The sequence below is a fragment of the Rhinolophus sinicus genome, chromosome 3 (assembly GCF_057876585.1).
Source record: "Rhinolophus sinicus isolate RSI-liver-muscle chromosome 3, RSI-T2T, whole genome shotgun sequence".
Classification (NCBI taxonomy): domain Eukaryota; kingdom Metazoa; phylum Chordata; class Mammalia; order Chiroptera; family Rhinolophidae; genus Rhinolophus; species Rhinolophus sinicus.
The window spans coordinates 172,770,894-172,787,625 of NC_142503.1; the positions used below are offsets into that span (position 1 = coordinate 172,770,894).

The following is a 16,732-nucleotide window of genomic DNA, read 5'->3' on the forward strand; positions in this document are numbered from 1 at the left end:
CCAGCTCCAAACAACTTGAGGCATGGGTTGGCAAAGACAATTGACCAATTTATCCAAATCTTGGATCTCTTCCCCCAAAAGCCTCTTCGTTAAAAATTGATAATTTCGTGTCCCCATTCTGCCTTTGAGGTCAAGTGGTTATCAACTCAACAAAATTAGCAATAGCTTGGGTCTTATACATAATTAATCGAAGTCATTGAAAATGACTGATATAAAGTATGAACATTCAAACCTTTTTGGTAATGTTTTACAGCAAAACAAGACAAACCAATACTTGATACGGATAATACTCAGGCATTTAGTGGGAACCTCCAGAGAGATGCTTAGCACTACATAATGATAAGCAGTACAGTTATTACTCAGCTGCCATACTTTCAAACACCTTGATTTGGCTACTTTTACATCAAGAATAATTGAATTAAAATTGTATGGAGTTTTTGAAAATTCAAATGCTAGTACTTGGGCAAGAACTGTTTCCTGATTTGCCTCAAGGCGACCATCATCTCAATTCATGAGGATTCTGATACCTATACAGAGTAGGGTGCAATTGTGCCAATTTGGAGTCAAGCCATCAAACCATATGCAGTTGAATTTAGATAAACACTTGTTGATATTCAAAAAGCAATAAAGAAACATTCCGGAGACAGACCTTGGTAAAATGCCAAATGGAAAATGGTGCTTTAAAAGGCAGTCTCTTAAAATGCAAGGAATGAAGTAAAACCTCAATAGCTTGGAATTCCTGATCAGGTCAGGTGTTCTAGATGAGAGAAAGAAACAGTTCAAACTATGGACAAATTTTTACTTAAATACTTTGGAAGTATCTACTTCCCTTAAATGTAAGTTACGTATTTCATCTGTTCATTAAAGGAAGTCTAACCACTTGTACTTAGCAAGAATGCTGGCAGTAGCTTGTGCCAGATTACTGTATAAACTTGAAAGTAATAAAAATGTTTTTAAAGATACTGTATGATACAGACTTTTCACTACTTCAGATTAACCTTCCAACTGGTGAAGCTTCTTTGTACCTATTTGTCTCAGTTAATGTTCACTTTAAAATCAAAATTTCATACCTTGATTTAACTATTTCCCATTAACATCTTTTTGTGTCCTTTAGTGAGCTCCTGCCCCCGTCCTTTTAGCAGCTTTCCTGCTCCACCTCTTTCTAACTGCTATTTTCCATAGTAAAGCTGTAATTCTACCTTTTTTTTTTTTTGGTATGTGTGACTAATCTCTCCAACTGAGTCCATGATTTCTTTTCTGTGATATATAATACAGCAAGCTTATTTTTCAAAGCAAAACAGTATTCTCTGAATGTTCAACCATTTTGCCACCATCCCCACTTTAAGATGATGGACGCCTTAGTGACAGATCACTTGAGATGTCTTCATAATCAGCTTATGTAATTCATAGAGACTTGAGCGTAAGAAACCCTTGAAAACTGTAAAACTTTGTACAGGAATTCTATTAGCCAGAAACAAATATAATTTTTTATTCCAAAGAAGAGTTAAAAGTTGTTGACAGCATTTCGGAGAGAGCTGCCAAGAGACTAGCATCTTACAAAGTGGCCAGTTAGTGTTACAAGGGAAACCAAGTAGGTGCCTGAGGGATGGCTGGCTGCATAATGAGCGAAAGTCAAGATGCTGATGCCTAATGGCTGTTGTAGCATTTCCAGGTGGGGAAATGTTCTTCATGTTCTAACATGAAGGTGGGGAAGGAAATCCCACCACTGCTGATGAACTCCACCAGTCTCCAAAGCAGTACAAAATATGCAAAGAAGTCAAGTCTTCACAAACTCCCATTTTCCAGAAAATCCTGTCTGTATCACCTGGTAGAAGAGAGGAATCCTGGTCCTGTTCCGTCTGGTCCTTGTCATGTTACCTTTTTGATAGCTTCAATCCACTCAGCTCGCTCAGTCTTGCTGCTGGCCTGGATGTAATAGTGTGTGTCATCCTTAGTAATCACTTTGAAGAGATTTCCCTGGACATTCCCTTTCACCCCTAGACAGGAAAAAAATCAGTGAGTGAATATCCATGTCTGCTTTCAACTGAAACTAGCTGAAAGTCAACTGAGACACAGACAAAAACACAAAGGATTTCTTAAATACAAATATAGTTAGGGAATCCCACCAGATGCATACTTCCCTCTTCCTTTCATTCCCTCTTCCTCACCTGTGCCTTAAGATCTGGCAAAGGTGTGGCTGGACATTCTTGGAAGCCCTCGTGGCCTTTGCCCTGTGCTAACCATAGACCTACAATTTCACTCACATCAAAGAATCCTGTATGAGTATGTAAAAAGCAGGCACAGATTGTGGATTTGACTTGAACTTCTTTGAACTTCAATTTCCACATCCATAAAATGGAAATAATACCATCTTCCTACCATAGCTGTCTGGCTATTGTGAAATTAGTGGGATAATAGATATCAAAGTGTGTTGCTAACCCTTAAACATTGTGTGAGCTATTACTCTTAGGTGGAAATTTATGGGCCAGTAAGCATAGAAACGGAGGGGAAAGAATATTAAAAACAGATCATTTAGCTGTATTGTTAAAACACTAAGCACCCCACATGCCCTTTTCTCTAATTCTGAAACTGGCTTTAAAACTCACACCATTCACCATCTCGTTAAGAAAACCCTACTGGATTCCCATAGCTCAGTCCTTTGACAACAGAGTATCATTGAGAGGGCCGGAGGGAGGCCCCTGAGACCTTCAGGCTGAAGTTGCCCCTTACCAGTGGGAACGCCATTATCCTCCAAAGCAGACACGAGTGAACCACGAAGAGAAAACCCACCCACTGGCCGGTTCTCGTCCTGCAGACGAAAGGAGACCTGATCAGGAATCGTGAAGGCACGAGAGGGAAGAGCTGCACTCTTGCCTGTAACCACCTCAGTCACGCCAGCCAAAGAGGTCAAGTGAGAGTCACTTGTAATAGAAGATGAAGCTGAACTTGGACATCATATGCGCAAGTTATGTGCACCAGTGAAGAAGTTGGGGCTTCTTCGTTTCACAGCCAGCAGCAAGAGTGCCACACCTGTCCCGGCCCCCAGCCCTCCCTGCTGTCTGGCAGGGCCCCAGGGGCTCCTTCAGGCTCCTTCATGTTCTTGGCTTCGGGTGGGGGTTCCTGAGTGAAGCTCAGTGAGGGAGGAACTGCCCAGTCTTCACTCTTTCAAAAAATGAATAAAAGTCACACATCTACCAAAAAAAGGCTGAATGGGCAACTAAAAGACCATTTTTCTTTTCTTTTGACTGGAATTAGATCAACTCAGCTCGAAGTGACACCTACCTGAAACTTAGAAGAGCAATTCTTTGATCAATTAGAAAAAAAGTAAATTATGGCTTAAATGTTATATAGTGAAAGGAACTTTTCAAAGCATCGGTGAGGACAAGAGGTTGAGGGGGCAGAATTCATGGGATCTATGGCTAGAAAGGGTTGAAGAGCCTGGGAAACACCAGCGAGGAGTCTGTTTATCAGCCCACCTCACCCTCCCTAGCCACACAGCAGGCTTTGGAGAAACTGAAAGATGCTTTGCTTTTCCTCTCAAAATAACGAAGATCCACTGAGCAGGCAACTACGTGATGAAAGAAAGGAGTGATCACACTGTTAAGAGTAGCTTGGATTGTGGAAGGAGAGGCACAGTGCGGGGAAGTTATGGAAGGGATGCTGAGAGAAAGGAAGTGGAGCCAGCTGCCTGCTGTGCTCGGGAGAGCAGTGTCCGGAAGCCTCACACAGTTACCGAGGGAACATGCAGCACTCACTTTGGAAGGGTCGTAGTAATGCAGGAAAGCCGGGTCCTTCCTCAGAACAAAGCGCCGCACCTTCCAGTTTTTCCTCTTGTGGCCCTGAGGCAAAGAAAGGATTCGAGGCTCATTAATGACAGCTGTTACTTCCTCCCACTTCTCAGTACCAAATGCCAAACCTCCAAGCCAGCCTGCTCCAATGGGACTAGTTTGTAAGAAGAGCCTGCTGGAGAACCAAGGATTGCAGTGATGTGTCATGGACTGCCCTGCTCAGTGAGACTTGAGCAAAAACATTGTCACATTCGGTGGAGTTAACAGCCAAAGAGGGTCAGCGCTGAAGGAAAGCACGCGCATTACCCAACACCACTCTGGGCACAAGGAGGACAGGGAAGCAGCAGGTGTCAGCTGGACTGAGAGCTCACAGGCAACCTTGAACCCAAGGGCACGAACTTTTTAAGTGTCAGCTCACTACAAAAACAAACTTAAAGCTGCCTGTATATATGTGCATGTGTATATATACCTACATATGTGTGTGTGCACGCACGCACATGCACACATGTGTGCATGTTAAAGTAAAAACCACTAACATTCTGCATTAGGGTAAGAAATGATCAATTATATGTTAAAATCTTAATGTGTAAGCTACTAATGAATGTATGACGCTCTTTGGCATCACCCCCTAGGTGCCAAACCTTCCTTAGCCCTCCAGTCTGGAACACCCACGTCCCTCCCACACACTCCTGTGGTCTTCCAGGATCTCATTTCCTTCCCTCACGAGACTCCCATCATGGACGGTAAGTAATTTAAGAGCAGACGGGGATCCTGATACCATGTACCCCCCAAAATAAGACCTAGCTGGACAATCAGCTCTAATGCATCTTTTGGAGCAAAAATTAATATATGACCTGGTCTGATTTTACTATAAGTAAAATATTTTTACCAACTAACATAATATAAGACCGGGTCTTATATTAATTTTTGCTCCAAAAGACGCAGGAGAGCTGATTGTCTGGCTAGGTCTTATTTTTGGGGAAACAGGGTATGCAAGAAACAGGTAACAACAACACGTGCTCTGAGTAAGAACAGGAATGGCGCTGAGCAGCATACACGTCCATTGTACAGACACGCATGTTCACACGGTATATAAGATGCCCACAAACACGAGGAGAGTACAGAAGGTCTGCTTACACCTCACATGCGGGACATGGTGATTTTATTCACAGAATAGCCTTTTGTTAGGTACAAGCAGAAATGCCGCTGGTGTCCCTGTAACATGGCTGCTCTCCCAAACATGGTTACGAGTAGTGGCCACAGTCAGTTGGTAAACATTGAGATTACCCTGCAGAATCCCATCTTCAACCTAAGAAAATACTTATTTTTTTGTTCAGAAAGTATATCAAGGGGGCATGTAAATTCCCACAAAAGGAGGCAGTGACCCCAGGAAGCCTCAGGGAAGAGAAGCCCAGCAGATGCAAAACACCAACCCAGTAGACAATGCCCCCTTCTAGAAAAATAGGGGACTTGGGTAGTGACCTGGACATTGTGTGTTAATGTTGGGATGATGACTTGTGCCTTGAACACCCCTGGTCTGGGGCTGTGTGTGTGTGTGTGTGTGTGTGTGTGTGTGTGTGTATGGCTGCCACTGGGCTCCTGCTTTAGCTGATTCTGCTGATAATTAGTGCCCTCTAGCAGTCTCAGCCCTTCCCACCCTTTTGGGAGCGTTCCTGCCTACCCGCCACCCCCACCCCGGGTTTCAGAACAGCCCGTCTCCTCCCTGCTCCCAGGCAGCCATACCTGCTTGGCCAGGTAGCCTTGTTTTACCACCGTGCCACTTAACTCCATGGTGCTGAGACTTATTTCTTCCTTGGGATTTGTCTTCTTCTTGTAGCTCTCAGCCTAGTGGGAAGGAGAGCAAGGACTCTGTTACCAAAAGTCCCAGTGTCGGGCTATGGGGGCTACCACAGGGGAAAGGAAAATCCTCGGTACAGAAACCCACTCCCCTGAGGTGAAGCTGTCTCCCAAGCCCTAGGATTGTGGACCCTCTGGCCTCTTCCTTCCCTCTGGGCTGGTGGCAAGAGGAACATGCTCCGTAACTTACAAAAGTGTACAGGGCCGTGGAGTCATCCAGGAACTGCTTGGCCAGATCCCCAGACCGAATGGCTCCTGTGCTCCGGACGCCTACTGGACTGAGGAAGTTCTCCTCCATGAGCACAGAGGCCAGGGTCACAGCCTCCAGACGGTTGGCTGCAAAGCCGTTAGAGATGAGCCAGTCCACCAGGGAGGAGCCTGCATCAGGGCAAGGGCAGCACCAGTCAGATGACAGGCTATAGACCAACGTCCTCAGGGGGGCCTGGCTGTGACCTCATTGACCTTGACCTCCTGGGCAGCCTTGGAGCTCTACCGAAGAGAAGCCTGAAGGCCACACCTGCTACACGGACCTGTGGCTGCCCCCACATGTGGCCATCTCAGGCCAGCTTGTAGGCCAGCAGGCAGCTCTGTCCTCAACACAGGTTGGCCAAGCACAGCTGAGTCCCAGATCACCATGCCCCTGGTTTCCACTGCCTGGCCCCACCCATGGGAGGAAAGGCTCACCTATGAAGGTCTTTTTGTAGGTGCTTCCCTGCTCCATATTGGGGCATGGCCGGATTCCACTGCCGCTGTCGTGCATCTTGTCCACGATGCGACTACACGGAAGGTAAGCAAAGGAGAGGGGACCCTCGTCATACTAACAGGTATGAGAAAGGGTCACTGCTACGGGTATTAAACAAATGGTGCTATACACACCACAAAGAAAGGGGGATTCTGTTTTGTGTCAGAATTTGAGAGGTATGGTTTTAGATCATTTCTTTCCTTGCTCATCTAAATGTTCTCATTCCTATACTAGACAGGCATGGCTTTTGTAGTAAAACTAAAGAACTGTGACTTTTAATTTCCAAACAAAGAATGTACGGACATGATTCTCCAGCTACTTCTCAGTCATCCGTCACTTGAATCCACTCATCAGCTGCTGCTCCTCCCTGTACTCACCATGGGTTAGCAGTGCCCTCAAGATGTCAGGGCCTGGAACGGAGTTGTTTGTGAGCCCAGGAAGGGACTCAGACTGTATCTTTGATGGGTATAACACTTCTGCCACCTAGGAAGTTAGGGGTGTTTTCTGCAAGCGGACTGTTGTAACAGTTTCCATAATGGAACTCCTTGCATACATCCCTACTTTATAGTATCACCTCCACCACTGACCTGCTTTCCTTCTGTTCTGTGAGGCCATTCCTGCCACCAATGGAAGATCTTTTCTCATTTTCTATTTATGTCCTTCATCCAGAAAGCCCCTGAGATGTGACATTGCTTATTCCCATTTGCATCTCCTGAGCATCTAAGCGCAGTGTACGGCATGCAAGAGGCACTCAATAACTGTTGCTTGGTAGGACAGAAGGAAGGAAGGAAGGACACAGGGCAAGAATGCAACTGCTACCAGAACACGTTATTTTTGCCACCAGGCTGCAAACAAGACCCATGACTTGGTGAGTGGGGACTCCTGAAGAGCTGTGACAGAGCCCTGAGCACCCAGGCTGAAACTGAAGGGAGGGTCTCAATGAGCAGAAACAAGAGACCCCAGGAGTTTACGTGGGAGCAGGGCAGGTAGGCAGAGCCATTCTCAGGCAGAGAAAACAATACAAACAGGACAGAGACAGTGGAAGGCCCTGAAGTACAATGGTGGTACGAGTCAGGCCTGCGTCACAGCAGAGCCCCCCTCCCCACTGCACACAGACAGAAGAGGCTGCAGCAAAGCCAGACAGAGTGAGGCACAGGGGATCAGGCACTCACTGCAGGCTGAGGTGAGGGGGCAGCTTGAAGGAATTCTTTAATAAGTGGAGTTGTTGGACTTTCCCCGGCTGCCCAGCATGAATAGCCCCCGTTATCTCAAAGGCCCAGGCGTCCCTCTCCTCTCGAGAACAGGCTTCCAGGAAGTATTCTGTGGCTGTTTGCGTCTTCAGCTTAATCAGGAACTGCAGAAAGACATAGCCAGTCAGACCAGCACTCAGAGGTAAGGTACCTTCTCTATGGATCTAGTCATCTTATTAGGAACTGAGCTTCATTACTCATTTTAGTCTTACTAAGAGAGTTTTCATCAGTCCATTCTCTCACGCAAAACCTTCAATGGCTCCCCATTACCTCCATCTGGCCACAGCCATTCTCCCACTGCTCCCTCAGGGAACATTCCCCTTAGGCCACATTGGCCATCTTCATCTCCAAATCTATCCTTATCTCTTCTTTTGCTTTTACTCAAGACCTTCCACCTGCCTGGAACATCTACCTCTCTCCTTTTTTAGATCTTTGCCCGAATCTCAATTCCTCACAAAGCTGGACCTGACTCATACATCCTGTAATGACCTCTTCCTCTTCTTCAGGAATACAGTATTCTCTATGGCTAATAATGTTTGTACAACATTTGGAACTCTGAATATTTTTCAGTGAACCACTTGCTTTCATAATAAGGTTATTACCTCAAGAAGAAGCGATCTTACCATTTTTTTCCTTGACTCCTCCAATCTAGCAAATTTCTTGGCACGTAATGGGCCCACAGTAAATGACTGAGTCAGATATCTTTTTGATGGTAGGGTTAAAGCTGCCCCTGACTTTTGTAACACGCATCCTCCAGGGAGGAAAGCCATCATATTGAACCCCAAGATAGCAGTAATTACTCACATTTGTGTAGTGCCTCCCAGCCTACAGTGTTTTCACAGACCATTACCTTCATGACTCTCGTGGCAGTCATAGGAGATAATCAGGTGTCATTATTTTATCCCATTTTATAAATAAGGAACTAAGGCTCAGTAGGTTTAATTACTTGCCCAAGGTCACATACCCAGTATATGGTGCAGCCAGGATTTGAACTAGGTTTTTCAACAATAACTCAGCTCTTCCCGTTATCCACACACATTTACCAAAGAGGCCAGAGGTGGAAGGGTCCGGGGTAGGAAGGAGCTGGGAAGCCAGGGCCTTCACTTACGGGTCGGTTTTCATACTCCAAGCAGGGGCAGGTGATGGTGCAGCCATCCAGAAGGATCTGGCCCTTGGGAGGGGTCACCTTCCGACCCCCCTCGAGCTTGTAGTACAGCAGCGTATTCTGCTGAAGGATGAACCATCGCACCTTCCAGTTGTGGACAATGTGACCCTGAGGACACATAGGAGAGCCCTGTCAGGTGAGGTGGCCAAGCGGATGGCACTGTGTGCAGGGAGAGGTGTCCCATGGCACCGGTAGACAGTCTGTGCCATGAAATCAACTCTCCAACAAGGGGGATGGTATTCTTTTTTTTTTTTTTTTCAGCTTAATTTCATTTTTAAATTTTGAAATAATTTCAATTCAGAGAAAAGTTGAAGAATAGCATAAAGAATTTCTTTACAGAACCATTTAAGAGTAAATTTTGAACATAATGCTCCATCACTTCTGAATATTTTATTATGTATCTCCTACCAAAAAAAAAAAAAAGGTGATATTTCTGACATAACCACAATACAATCATCAACATCAGGACATTTACATTAATATATTGTTTTCAGCTATTCCACAAACCCCTTTCAAGTTTCACCAATTGCTTCAATAATATCCTTAGTGGCCAAAGGATCCAGTCATGAGCAAAGCATTATCTTTGTCTGGATCTCTTTGCCATCTCCTTTGAGTGTGCAACAAAGACCTTTGGCATTGGCCTTCTCGTTGCCATTTGGCCTTTTTTCTGGTTATAAACCTCGAAAGACACTGCAAAGTATACAGACGATAAAATCTTATTACAAAGAGGCAACCATTTTTAACATGTATTTCTTTCCGGTCTTTTCTCTTTTCAGTTTTTACTTTCTAGTTTGTTTTCTTGTTGTCTTTAAAATCAGGACCATATTACATATACTTTTATGTTCTAGTTTTTGTTTTGTTGAGCTTTGCTGATCATCTTCTCACACCATTTAAAGCATGTTTTTTCATGACTAATAGGTGGATTCATTATTTACTTGTCAATCTCCTGTTGTTTGTCACTGTGGTTGTTTCATTCTTTTCACTATTATAAACAATAAATGATACCTAAAAATAACTCTAGTGGTTATTTCAGAAAATTTCTGGAAGGATACCCCAGAAATGTTAAAAGTTGTCACCTCTAAGGGACTAAGATTGGATATGATGTGATAAGAACGGAAACCTAGTTTTCATTTTACGTCCTTGAGTATTTTTCTAGTTTTTAAAAATAATATAATGGAAAATGTATTTAAATTCAAATAAACAAAAATCCTGATGAGATGATTAGGGAAATCACTCATTCATGTATCTATTCATTCAACAATCAATGGCTAAACACTACTGCACCAGGCACTGGGCCAGCAGCAGGGAGACAAAGGTGCATAAGATTTTGGCCCAAGACAGTGGGAGAGACAGATGACGACCCCTCCCAGGTGTTAAGTTCCAGCACAGATCATTGGTGGGGCCCCCCCATGACCCCCACCTTTTGGTATTCACACCCTATATAGTCTCTTTCCACATTGTACAAGGGTTGGTCTGTGTGATGGAGAGAATATGGCCGAGTGATGGTTTGTCAGCTCTAACATTATGTTATAAAAGACTGCAGCTTCAGTCTTGGATGGGTCTCTCTCTCTCTCTCTCTCTCTCTCTCTCTCTCTCTCTCTCTCTCTCTCTCTCTCTTTCTCTCTCTCTCTCCCCCTGATCATGCACTCTGGGGAAAGCAAGTTGCCACAGTATGAGTAGCCCCTTTGGAGAGGTGAGGAACAGAGACTTCCAGCCACCGTCCAAGCCTTCAAGAGATTGCCACATTGGGTAACAATTTGGTTACAACCTCATGAGAGTCTCTGAGCCAGAATCTTATAGCTGAGCTGTACCTGGATACCTGGCTCTCAGAAACTGTGTGAGATAGTAAATATTTGTTGTTAAGCTTTGGGGTAATTGTTACACAATAATAGATAACTAATACAGAGTGTGATGTGAACTCCAAGGAGTTCAGATGGAGGAGGGAGCTCAGAAGAGATGAGAGTGGAGTTACGTAGGCTCTTAGGAGCCTGATACTGGGGCTGAGGCTTGAAGATTGTGGGGAGCTGGCCAAGTTCAGAAGGCACAGAAGGGAGAACGTAAAACCACTGCCACTTTTGGAAAACACCAAATAGTTCTATATGGATGGGGCTCAGAGGCGGTGGGGAAGGGATGAGGGAAGTGATGGGGCCCAGTTGGCTTCCGGTTCCATGCTGCAGAGTTTGATCTCTCTGACCAGAGGGGAGTCCTTTCAGGCTTTTAAACAGGAGGACGGGATTAAGTTCTGGTGTTAAAAAGATCATCCTGACCACACTGGGACAGAACAGCTAAATGAAGTAGGCCAGGCTGGAGTGGACAGCTCAGATGGAGGCTGTTAAAATAATCCACAAAATGGAAAGAGACCACCATTATCCCTGCTCTACAGATACACCATGCCATGCTCAGAGGGTGTAACGGACTGGTCCAAAGTCACCAGGTAAAGGGGGGGGGGGGGGTCATAGGCCAAAAACACAGTGGTAGAAGCTGAACAAGAACTCCTTCCACCTGGGCATTTTCCTCCCTCTCCAGGCTCCTTGTCTGTAGGCGGCTGGCTAGGGCCAGAAGCCAGATGAACCATAAGCAGTTGAGGTCCCTAGCCCCTTATGGGGGACGGGGGAGAGTGCATAAGCTGGGAGGGCAACCTAGGGGTGGGCTTAAGAGGCACAGAATGTTACAGCTGGAGGGAACCTTTGAAAAAGCCTACGCTAACCCCTAACTGCAATGATGAAGAAACTGAGGCCGAGGAAGATCTTTCCAAGAACCTACAACCCCAAAGAAGCAGAGATGTTACTTATTATGGGTTGAATTATGTCCCCCCAAAAGGTACATTGAAGTCTTAACCCGTGGCACCTATAAATGTGATCTTCTGTGGAAATAGCGTCTTTGCAGAGGTAATCAGGTTAAGATGAAATCATACTGGATTAGGGTGGCGCTAATAACACTAATAGGACAGATGTCCTTATATGAAGAGGAAAATGTGGCCATCGAGAGCTCCACAGAAAGAAGAAGGAGTGATGCGTCTCCAAGCCAAGGGACAAAAGGATCACCTGTGGGAGATAAAAGAAAATACATATGTTGTTCCTGACACAGAGCTGCTGAAACCCATGGACGTTCCCAGGTGGTATCAGTGTCTTTCGTTCTAATGAGGTGACTCTGGGTCCCGCATGGGGGCTGATCACCAGAAAGATGAAGCCATGATTAGAAGCTTAGAATTTGCACACACACATACACACACCCGCTGCCAACTTTTCTTGAGAAGAGAGAAGGGCTGAAAATGGAGTTAATGAATAATCATGCCGATGTGATGAAGCCTCCACAAGATCCTAAAAGTACAGGGTTCGGAAAACTTCTGGGTTGGTGAACACACGGAGGTCCTGGGAGAGTGGTGCACCGGAGAGAATATAGAAGCTACATTTCCCACGTACCCTGCCCTACGCTCGCTTCCATCTAGCTGTTTATCTGTATCCGTTAACATATTCTTTAACAAACTGGTAAATATAAGTTTCCTTGAGTTCTGTGAGCTGCTCTAGCAAATTAATTGAACCCAAAGGAGGGGGTCATTGGAACCTCCCATCTATAGCTGTTTGGTCAGAAACCCAGGTGGGTAACCCAGGCTTTCCACTAGTGTCTGAAGTGTGTGTGGGAGGGGGAGCAGTCTTGTAAGACTGAGCCCTTAACCTGTGGAATCTGATGTGATCCTGGGTAGATAGTGTCAGAATTGAGTGCAATTGTAGGACACCAGCCTGTGTCACAGAGAAGCGCTTGGTGTGGGGGGGAACCTCTACACTTGGTGGCCAGACTGTCAGAACTGAAGTGTTCTGTGTAAAAGTAAAGGAGACTCACAGAGTAAACACACACACACACACACACACACACACACACACACACACGGAAAGAACTGGGTTTTTCCTTACATAGGAAGGGAAACTCTGGGTTTTTCCTTTACAGCCTGCAAACCCCAGAAGCAAAAAAGGCAAAGAAGGATTCCCCCGTACGGGTTTCAGGCGGAGCACAGCCCTGCCAAACCATTGATTTCACACTTCTAGCCTCCAGAACTCCTTCTAGACTTTTTTCTTCTATGCATACTTTTCCTTACTTACACTTTTTATATTTTTACTCTTTAGGTTATAAGATTATAAACATTTTTAACATCTGCATAACCATAATTGACTTAATCATTTGCTTATTTGGGGGCTACACAAGTCGTTTCTAATTTTTCACTACATAAATAACACTTTGTTCAGAAACCTTTGAGGGTGTTTCCTTGGGACAGAGTTCTAGAAATGAAATGTCTAGGCCAAAGCGTGTTAACATTGCCAAGTCAGTTTCTAAGAGTGCTATTCCAGGTATGAACCAGCAGCGATACCTGAAGTGCCTCAGCCTCTTCTTAAAGGAGAAGCAGCCCTGCCCGGGTTGATCCTTGCTTCCTTCCTTCTCACCCTCCTTTAAAGCCAGGCCAAGTGAGCGCCCTGCGTTTCGCCTGGAGCTCCACGTTTTTCTTGTCTGGGCAGAATTAGGAGCCAAATCCTTCATGCCCCTGCCCGTCTCCTGCTTCACTCTCACCCGTGAAGACTGTTCTAGGCTTCTACCTGGGGCCCTGCACCACGTCTGAGCTGTAAACCCTCCTAAATCTATGGGATCCCTCCTACAGCCCTGCAACTTCTCCAGTGAATACAGGGGCTGCTTTTGCCACCCAGGAGGACAGGCGATATGGGGGAGAGAAAAAGTGGAGATTGATCAGTAGTAGCGGGGGCAGGGAAGGGTGTGGCTTCCATTTGCCTCAGGGTCAGGCTCCAAACTCTTTTGTCTTTGGGTTTAGCTGGAATGAGCTCTTGGTATTTCAGCCAAGCCCCTTCTGTGGGTTTTTGGGGTCAGAACTATTGACTGTCTTCACTTCTCTGCACCCTGGACTCCCTCAGCCTGTCACTCAGGACGGGGCAGCCTGTCCAGAAGAGAACTCACGTCCTGCTTTCCCTCTCATCCTCCCCTGACTCTGTGTGGTGGCGGTGTATTGGTTTGCCTCCACAAACCATGAGGGATTAACCTATCACTTTAATCACAAGGGCATGAAGCATGTGTGGAATTTTGTACCTTCTTGTATCCAGTCTGACCCTTGATCCAGCATCAGCTTCCCAGCACTCCCCTAGCTTACAGTTTTGAGCAAACACACCCGCCCTCCTATATCAAACAAAGTGTAACAAAACTTGGCTACGTTACCTACAGACCTGAGAGCGATTTGAGACTTCAGGGCTGATCTGGCCACCAGAGGAGGCCATGGAAGGAAGAGCCCCTTCATTCCTCGTCATCCACCCACCTTTCCAAAGCTATAAACTCAACAGAAGAGCCAAAAGGCTCATGCCCAGGTTTTAGGTTCTGCTATTATTATGTTAGCATAAATGCGGGTGTGAACATCAATGTTAAAAGAACTTTTAAATATCGAACTTCCTCTTGCCCCTGCTCTTTGGTTCATTTCCTACCTGGATCCCACGTATTGCGTTTTTTGTCTGTACTGACTCTTGTTTGCTGTGGGAAAGGCCACTGTGGGGTGATGGGGAACTGGGGACAGAGGTTCCAGTCCCAGCTGTTATCCGCCTGGGGCTCTGGGCAGGCGATTTCATCTGTCTGACCCTGTTTCTTCACATGTAACGGAGTGATAACTATGCCCACGCTGTGGCGGACAGGAAAAGGTTTGGAGTCAAGCTTTGGAGGGGGTTTGATCTGCTGCATCACCCAGTAGGGCCCAGATCCAGAGCAAGCTGCTTCGCCTCTTTCAGCTCTATTTTCCCCCCCGGAGAAAGGGGGTTGTGGTACTGCCATCTATAAGACCGTTGGGAGGATTAAAGGAGACGATGTCTAGGACTTGTGCACAGTACGTGCGGAAGACACACAGGCTTCCTCCTTGCTCACAGGTTATTGTGAGGAGTGTAGGAGACGCTGCATTACAAGAGCCGGCACTGTGAACCACAGAGCGCACTTACGTTAGTTAATACATCATATTTAAATACTATACTGTTCACATTTTATTAAGTTGTTTTAATTAAGATACTACTTCGGTCGGGAGCCGCCACCCATAGCCCTTACGCACCAGGCAGGCGGGATTCTCCTCCTTGCCTGTGCCCCGGCCCCTCGTTTCTATCGAAAGCCCACTTTCAACCCCCGTCCACCTGCTCTCCTCACCGACAGGACCTCTGCCCAGCAGAGCCCCAGGCCGCGCGATCCGCCCCGGCGCTGGGACTGGGGGCCCTGCTCAGGTGAGCCGGCACCCGCCCGCAGCGGGCAAAGTCCGGGGGTGCGCCGGCGCGCTCACCCTCTTGACGAGGAAGCCCTCCTTGAGCACGCCGTCCTCCATGTCCCCGCGCGCGCGGCCCTCCGAGTGCGCCGTCCCTGCGCCCGCTTCTCCGCGAGCTGCTCCGCGCCCGCTGCGCCCAGGAAGCGCCTCCGGCTCCGCGCCGGCGAGGCCTCCCTGGCCCGCGTCCAGAACAGAGGCCGCCGGGCCGCCCGGCAGGAAGTCAGACCAGGTCGGCATTTCTGACGTGGTCCCCACCCCGCCCCCGAAGGTGCCCTGGTTAGTCCTCAGGGTACAGAGTCTGCCAACTCAAGCGTCCCGCCCTGGTGTTGCCTCCTGGAGCCTATCCGCCCCCCCGCTCTCTCCAACTGGGCAGGGCGCCCCATCCAGTGCCCCCGGCGTGCTCTGCACCTCTTACTATTCCGGTCTTTACCCATCTTCCTCCTCTCCCAGTCTTAACCCGGTGCCTGCCTGGCACTTAGTATATTGCCCTTGAGTAATACTTACGGAATTAAAAGGAACTGAAAGGATTTCAAATATTTGGAGTTATCCCTGAGTTCAATGGAAATGGGGCTGGGAGAGTGGATGGGGTGCAACTAATCTAGGAACTTTTTCGTAGCCTGTGGTGGGGGCAGAGCAAAGTTTCCATTAGTAAGATCACAGGTTTCAGGAAGCAGCAGGGGCTTCCTGCCCCCCAAATAGACCCTTCCTCAAAAAAGTCTGGAACGAAAGATTCCATCATTGGGGCAAAATTTAAGGGAGTACCAAGGAACTCAGTAATCTAGGTAAGTAACATTTTCAGGCAATGTTTTTAAACATTAAAATATAATTCTATATTTTAAAAAATCCATGATGAACAAAATATATCAAAATTTTAAGTGACAACTGGATCAAGGACAGGCCATATCAAGCCTGAAACAAAAGGAAACAGCAGTAATACTGATTGTTTAGTCATCCTCAGGACACAGTCAGTTTAATCATTATTTGCACTGCAGGGTGAAGCACACTATTAGAATGGTTCACCAGGGAGCGGAAAAGGTCCCTGATGCCTAGATGGGAAGAAGGTGTCCCAGGCTGTGGAAAGCCAGCTGTGCCTCTCAGAACCAGCCTGGAGCAGCACCTAAACCACTCCAGGCGCCCTTGCCCTGGAAATGGCCCACTTCAGCCTTCTGCACAGACTGACTTTCAGATATCCCAGCGAGTCCAAAAGCAATGCGGCTTCCACTCCATTTCAGAATGAACATTGGTTCAGGACGTTCTGAAGCCAGGACCTTCTGAAGCCAGGACCTTCTGAAGCCAGGACCTTCTGAAGCCAGGACGTTTTGAAGCCAGGACCTTCTGAAGCCAGGCCAGTAGTGGGTGCCAGGTTTTATTTAATGCACTGCATTTAATGCACCGCAGGTGAGTTTATTATCCCTTTCTTTCCAGCCAAGGAAACTGAAACTTGAAGCAGTTGAAGGTCACCAAGCTCAGATTTTAACTGTAGGGCAGTGTAAATGCACTTGCTACTCAGTTCATGAGTGAGGAAGAGGGGCGAAAAACAATCTGAGGTCTGAAACCTTGCTGGGCTTAAACCTAGGACAGGAGGCTGAAGTGGAAAATGCTTATTCTCTTGGGCTCTAACCACGGTCTGTTATTCCTCTTCCT

General features: G+C 46.6%; 1 protein-coding gene across 1 annotated transcript; it reads right to left on the minus strand.

The window, feature by feature from the left end:
* Positions 1-1,459: 1,459 nt before the first annotated feature.
* On the minus strand, positions 1,460-15,353 carry PLEK2 (pleckstrin 2). The gene is made up of 9 exons (XM_019733438.3): positions 15,107-15,353; positions 8,746-8,910; positions 7,560-7,741; positions 6,330-6,421; positions 5,836-6,023; positions 5,532-5,633; positions 3,756-3,839; positions 2,731-2,809; positions 1,460-1,997 (listed from the first exon to the last, which is right to left on the minus strand). The coding sequence occupies exons 1-9, from the start codon at positions 15,323-15,325 to the stop codon at positions 1,870-1,872; spliced, it is 1,239 nt and encodes a 412-aa protein (XP_019588997.2). The 5' UTR covers positions 15,326-15,353; the 3' UTR covers positions 1,460-1,869.
* Positions 15,354-16,732: the final 1,379 nt, after the last annotated feature.